This window comes from Cyprinodon variegatus, unplaced genomic scaffold, assembly GCF_000732505.1.
Source record: "Cyprinodon variegatus isolate N-32 unplaced genomic scaffold, C_variegatus-1.0 Scaffold110, whole genome shotgun sequence".
Classification (NCBI taxonomy): Eukaryota; Metazoa; Chordata; class Actinopteri; order Cyprinodontiformes; family Cyprinodontidae; genus Cyprinodon; species Cyprinodon variegatus.
In genome coordinates, this window is record NW_015150563.1 from 868,631 (window position 1) to 875,795 (window position 7,165).

At 42.0% G+C, this 7,165-nt stretch overlaps 1 protein-coding gene across 1 annotated transcript in view; it reads left to right on the forward strand.

Annotated features, from left to right (window-relative positions):
• The first annotated feature begins 599 nt into the window (after positions 1–599).
• Positions 600–7,165, forward strand: part of LOC107084857 — an 11,699-nt gene continuing 5,133 nt past the window's right edge. The window contains exons 1-6 of the mRNA XM_015374905.1: positions 600–710; positions 1,095–1,178; positions 2,096–2,158; positions 4,695–4,790; positions 6,581–6,652; positions 6,746–6,802. Of these exons, the coding sequence (XP_015230391.1) occupies positions 683–710; positions 1,095–1,178; positions 2,096–2,158; positions 4,695–4,790; positions 6,581–6,652; positions 6,746–6,802 (400 nt within the window). The 5' untranslated portion in view covers positions 600–682. The remainder of the gene's footprint in view (positions 711–1,094; positions 1,179–2,095; positions 2,159–4,694; positions 4,791–6,580; positions 6,653–6,745; positions 6,803–7,165) is intronic.

Consider the following 7,165-nt stretch of genomic DNA (forward strand, 5'->3'; position numbering starts at 1 on the left):
AGCTGTTGATGTGGAGATGAGCTGGGTGTCGTCTGAATCGCTATGGTAACTCATGTTGGTTTTTTTTATTGATCTGGGTTGTAAATAAAGTTTGTTTGCTTTCTCTTAATCATAAAGACCTTGGCCTGACATTTAAATACCTCAAGGTGATAAACATTAGCCTGGGTGCCATTCCGAACTTAGTCCCGCGAATTGAGTCGGACTACGTCAGGCTAGATAAACATGGTTCCTAAAGGTAACAATCCTGAGGATGGATCAGGGACAATTCTGTGTGGGTGTGTTCTCTGTAAATTAGCATGTTGTGGGGACTGACTGCTGCTGTGGGGTCCAGTGTCTGTCTTTGGATTGGGAGTCATGTTTAGGACGACCGATTTAGTTTTAGAGTTAGAGGTTAGAGTTAAGGTTAGGCTGTAGAAATGAATGGAAAGGCTCAGCAAAGCGGCTGTGCTTCCTGGCCTCCTGAAAAAAACCCTTCACATTTAATCCAGTGCTGTCATTTCTGGATGCTGACCATTGGAATAGAAAATTAATGATCCAATAATCTTCGGGAAAACTGCAGAAAGTGTTTCAAACCTGTTGAACAATATTTGCCTCTGATATTTCTAGCATATTTGTTTTTGTTTTAGCACAAGCAGATGAAATACTGGAGCTTCGGCTTAGAATCAACAGCAGTGAGAGCTCCATGGAGAACCTGAAGATGAAGAGTTTAGGTGAGTCCAGACATAAAAACCTGAACCACAGAGGCAGAGACCAGAGGGGCTCTTTTTCCCTCAGAGGTCAAAAAGCTCCTGATGTTGTTCCTCATTTAGCGCCGGGTGTCTGTGAGAGCTCTGCCAGTTTACATAGTAATAATAATAATAATTATAATAATACGTTGGACTTGTAATGCACTTCATATTTAAACAAATCCCAAAGTGCACGTAGTCTACAACATGTGAACGGTTGTCTGTTCGAAAATCCGGCAGGAACAGCTTTGGGGGAGAGTTGCCATAGTGGTTAGAGTGTTGCACTTGGCAGCCCAATGCTCTGTGTTAAATGCAGAGTGAAGTTCTCCAGTGTGAGATCAATAAAGCTCAAATATTATCTCTCTACAGCTGTAGCGGCTGAGCTGCCGTTCCTGCAGACCAGACTGAGGGCGAGTGAGAGAGTCATGGAGCAGCTCAGGAGGAAGGATGCAGGTCATCATCCTCATCTCATTAACATTTATTATAGTTCCACTGGGTTCTTCTAACTCCATGGCCTTTTCACCATCTTCCCACATTTCAATCAAAACTCTGATGTGTTTATGCGATAGATGTATAAAGTAAAATTGCATCTGACTGAAAGTAAATCTGTCAGAAATATATTCTAAAAACAGAGACAGTGCAGCCAGGGGCGGATTTAGGAAATATGGGGCCCTAGGCAAAGACAGGCAGGGGGCCCTCTGAATTGAGAAGACAACACATAAAATAGACCCATTCTACAGATAGAGAAATGTTAATAGAATAGACATCCATTATCTGTTCTAGGTTATGTCCCTCTCTTCTTGTTGTTTTCCTCTCTATGTTTTGTACTCAGCTGACTTTTCATGCTGTCTCTAAAGGAATGAAAGATTTTTTCCAAGCTCTAAGCTCACTTAGCTGATTGCTCCAAAAGTAAATAACCCAGTCCTTCTTTTCACTGTAGACAAGCCATGAGCTGCTTCTCTGTTCTCCATTTTTCATTTGGATGAAATAATAGCTGCATGAATCATGACAGCAGATAAGATAGAGGAGAGCAGGAGGCGAGGTTACCAATCTACTTACTCTGGAGAGCAGAGTTCGCTGCTTTTAGATGATAATAAATCCCCCCTGATTGCAGCTTTAAACCATTTATGCTGGTTTATTCTGCAAAGATCTTGTGAACCAGAAGATGTCATGTTTCTCTGGATGCCGCCTCCTGCAGCGTTTATCAGACAGAACAACAGAAAGAGGTTCTGCTCAGAGGATGAGTGAAGCACAGAACCCAGAGAGCTGCAGACGCACCTTAATGCCACCACAGTTAGATGATTCTCAGCTGTTCTGCAGCACAATGAACTTTAATGTGTTTCAGTAACATCCATTATTCTTGTTTCCAGTTCTGGCCAGCAGGATGTGCAGCACTGAGACTCTGATGGAGGACCTAAAGGGGCAGATCTCAGGTCAGGTCTACAGGATGGTGATCATTTCCTCCTCTGTCTCACTCTCTGCTATCGCTTCCATCACCTGTTTAGATTCACTGGGATTTTTAACATCCCAGTGAATCTAATCTAGAGTCCAGAATGCTTTTCGATTTCTGCTTTTCCTAGAATATTTCCCTGCAGTTTGTCTTTACTGCAGAAGCCCTCAATTAATTGAAATTCTGAAAACTTTTATATAACCTTTAATCTGAAGCTAAAAGCTGTAGGAGCACATTGTAAAAATATTCACACCCTTTCCACATGCAGCCATAAACTCTCTGAGTTAATGCAGAGTGGCAGGAGAATGATCCCAGGTTTTCTTACTAATGGACTGAGGATTGTGGCCTGTTTGGAAAGTTTCCCAAAGGACCCCTGACTCCGCCCCCTACAGGGCACCATGAGGGACACAGTTAAATGTCTTTTAATAACATGAGGACTGCTAGAGCAAAGATCCCTGGATCAGAGAGTGAGGATCTGGCTTTACCTCCATCCAGAAGAGCTGAGGTTCACCTCCCAGCAGGAGAACCTCCCTGAACCAGTGATGCTGCAGATTATTCTGAAGGAGAATTAGATCTAAAAGGATTTATTTAGCTCCATCTATCTGACCAGCTCCCTGGTCTCTAATCAAAAAAGGCAACTCCACAGCATGATGCTGCCACTGCCATGTATCGGTATGGTAAGAGTCTGCTTAGTTTGCTATTTAGTGTTTAAAAATCGGGAGTTTTGATGCCATTGTTCCTGCTTCTCTCCCATCCAGAGCCGAAGTTTTGAGTCTGCTAACACTTGACTATCAAATAAATGATCCCAGATGGGTTGTAGTTCTCTGCAGCTCCTCCAGAGCCTCCATGGTCCTCTCCTCCTCCTGTCTGTCTAGGTGGACCTCCATGTCCTGGTAGTTCAGAAGGTGGTCCACCCTCAGGTGTTCACATGATGGATTTGGAAATTGTTCTTGAACCAGAACTTCCTCCTGCGTTCTTCGGCCTTCGTGGTGCTGGATGTTCTCCATAGAACCTCTTAGATCACATAACTCATCACTGGAGTCTCTTCCACTCAAACCATGTCAGATCCCCTGGATTATTTAGAGAAAAGGAGAAAACAAATTTCCTTTCACCACACTTCACCTCTTTGAGTTGGTCTGTCACATGAACGTGACTAAATCACAGCATCTCGGGTCACTTTCCACAATCATTTCAATCAGATCCTAAAATGAGATTTTAATTTTCTTCCTAGGAAACCGACTGATTGCATCCAATGGTTGATACAGTCAGGACTCGCTCCTCCTGCATGAGCAGGTAGAGACAGTAGATATTCAGCAATCCCTCACACCAAGCATGCATGCAGTGACAGCGGAAAGGAAAACTCTCTTTAAACAGGAAGAAACCTCCAGCAGAACCAGAACCAGGCTCCATGTGAGCGGCCATCTCCTGAGTGTTGGAGTGTACCCACCCAACCCAGCACACGCTGCTATCTGCCTGGACACCCTGGGGAAACATTTCCTGGAGCTACCACTGTTGTCAAATTTTGTCCAAATACTCTAATATCTGAAAGAGAGAACACCCAGTTAGTCCCAGCAAAAGCTCTACAAGAGAAACAGGACTACACTGGAAAAACACCCCAAGCTCCAACATCTAGAAACAAAGGTGTTGATGGCAGCAGCACAGCTGATATTTCTCTACAGGATGGAGTCACAGCCAAACAGGAACAGACCAGATGAAGCTACTATGAGAAAAAGCAGAGAGAGTAGAACGTTAGAGATTGAAATAACAGATTCTGCAGAGTGGGAGAATAGAGGTAGAATGAAGCAGAATGATGAAAAAGGGGTCCCTATGTCCTCCAGCAGTCTAAACCTATAGCAGCATAACTATAGAGATAGATCAGGATAACCTGAGCCACTCTAACTATAAGCTTTATCAGAAAGGAAAGTTTTTAGCCTTAAAAGTAGACAGGGTGTCTGCCTCACGGACTAAAACTGGTAGTTGGTTCCACAGGAGAGGAGCCTGATAACTAAAAGATCTGCCTCCCATTCTACTTTAGAGATAGAATAAAGCAGAATGATGAAAAGGGGAACCTAATTATTAGTCATTGTTAATTTAAAGAAAGCATTCAAACGGATGGCACTTAAAAGAATATATACAGAAAGCTAAGGTATGTGAAGCTGTGCTAACTGGTGTTTTTTTATAGACATCCTCTGTACATTAATTTAAGCTACTAAGATCATCCAGTAGTATTAACTGGATACTTTTTGATAAACTAAAACACTCAGCGTTGTTGTTTTACTGTCATCCTGCTTTATTAAATGATCCTTCACCTCCCAATGTCCTGTTAACGCTTCAGTCTTTCACCACCGCAAATCATGGCGCTAAATCTGTTTCAGTGATCAGCTATGCTATTGGTGTGACAGGTCACTATATGCATTTATGTTGTTGGAGCATAGAACAATTAAAAACAGCCTCAAAATGACGAATTAAATGAAACACACAGAAATAAATGATAATATGTCATCATACCTCTAACCCAGACATCCAAGCCTCCAATAGTTCATCTGCCTCTGATGCAGTGATGCTGGAACAACGCCTGGAGATCCATCTGGACACGCTGAGGACAAACATTGAAGGTAACTTCTGCAGCCGTCACACTGTTACCAATCAACCTTTTTAAATGGCGGGGGGGGAACATATAGCACGACCTCACCACTGGAGAACTGCTCCAAAACCCAAAACAAAAGTGCTTCTATAAGAATGTCATGAAAAACAGTCTGAAAGTAAAAGAAACACATTTTTTGGTCCAACATAACCTTAGAGGCATTAATGCTGATACTGGAACTTACATTTTTTAGTTTGTAAATATAATAGTTAACTAGGCTTATTCCTTTACCATAACTTTTTCACTTTTCAATTAGCTTTTTACCTTTTTTCTTGACTTGTTATTGCTGAATGGCTGGATATAGATGCTGCATGAAAAATAATCTGTGATATCGGGCATTTGCCCGGTGGGTCGGTCCTCATTTCAGCGTTGGAGGGCCGGCCCTCCTTAGATCATACCGGCACCAACACTTATTCTCCAGGCGAAGCTCCTACCTGTGACAGTAAATAACTGAAGAAGCTCAAGAAGAAATCAACGCTAACTCCCTAAATGATGCATGCAGTATATATAGCCCTTCCTTTTCATGCACATCATTGTGACGGTTGGCATATGGTGTCATTAACTATTTCTACAACAAACTAAATTATAATAAAACTAAAATGCTTTCTTTAAACCAAACTACGATGTTCCTCTTCTATTTGGTGAATTTTGGGGTCGACTGATCAAAAATGCTAACTTGCCCTCCAAAGGGATAACTTCATTTAAGTTCTTTCCTGGTTACAGTAACATCCTGTTCTGTCTGGTGACTCTCTGCTGCCCCCTGGTGTCCCTTTCTTTCCCCTTAATCAGTTTTAGTTGCTCCTGTCCACACCTGCTCCCAATCAGCTACAGTAATTAGGCCATTCATTGTTTGGTTCTCCCATGTATACTCCCTCTGTGCAGTTCATTTTTGCTGGATTCTTTTCATTTTCTATGGCTACGTTCACACTGCAGACTGACGTGTCCCAAATCCGACCTTTTTGCCCATATGTGACCTGGATCTGATCTTTTCATGGCTGTCTGAACAACACAGATCTGATTTTTTCCAATCCGACCCAGGCCACTTGGCCATGTGGTCCTGAATCCGATACGAATCTGATCTTTTCAAATGCGACCTGTGTGTGAACGGCCAGGTTGGATGAAACACAATGTTAGTGTGTTTTTATCTCAGATGAAATATAATGCCACAGGGCCGGATGTAAAAGGAGGGGGGCAGCAGGGCCATGGCCCTTTTTTAAATTATCCTATCATGTGGAACACTTTTTTTTAAGTAATTATATGAAGCACTTGTTACAATTTATGGGTTAGTTTTTCTCAGCACTCATTTATGACTCTTCTCTGTAATTAAATATAAAGATATATCAAAAACATCAACAGCACTGGTATATAAATCTGCATTTATTAGTGAGGGCCTCATGGAAATCTGCTCTGTGATGCTCATTATTTATTAGAGAAATATAGATATTGGTTCACTGTTGATCCTGAAGTGGTTTCAGTGCCTTTTAGTTTTTCATCTCAAACCAAGACCAAACTCAGCTTGTCAGGAGGTGTAACGGCGACAAAGGATCAGTAAGATTTAAAAGGCAATCTCTGGCTGCCTCTGGCCGTAGCTTTGGTGGAATTGCTGCATGAAAAACCAACTTCTTAGAGGAGGCGTTACATCCAAAGATTTAAAATAAAAAGGTTACTTTCCAAAGCAGTCCAACCTCATTGCTGGAATATTGAAAACTCAGCTGCATTGACTATTAAAATGATTTGATGCCATTTTTTTTTCCCTTTCAGACCAGGTTCATGAGTTGAAGAATAAATTCAGCTCCAGCCAGCTGAGCCTGGAAGGACGGAGTGCCTCTGCTGGTCAGACAACTTCACGATTGCTCGTATTATCAGATTATTTCATCCTTTTCATCCTTGCTGTCCTCAAACTACTCGACTGCTTATTTGCTGCAGAGAATCGCCTAACTGATGCTGAGAGACAACAAGACGAGCTGAGGAAAACCAACGCTGGTAATCTGTGGATTAGAAATCTTTCATAATTGCACAAATAATACAAAATAAACTGTTTAGATTGTTTCCTGCCCCTTTGCTCCCAGGCTAACCTTCTGGTTGATATTCTTTTCTAATTTTATCATGTAGGGATAAAAACTTTTGTTAAAAGTGGCCTTTAGAGGTCTAATCAGCCCCATTTACTCTAACGCTCCTAAATACAATCTAGATAAACTTACTGCAAAGGTAATCTAATTAGTATAGATCTGTGCACAAGTATAACAGACCAAACCTCCCAAGACAGGGAAGTCTTCCTCACTGATGAGGAGAGGCGACCAAAAGGCCCGTGGTGAGTCTGGGGGAGCGTCAGAGATTGACTGCTCA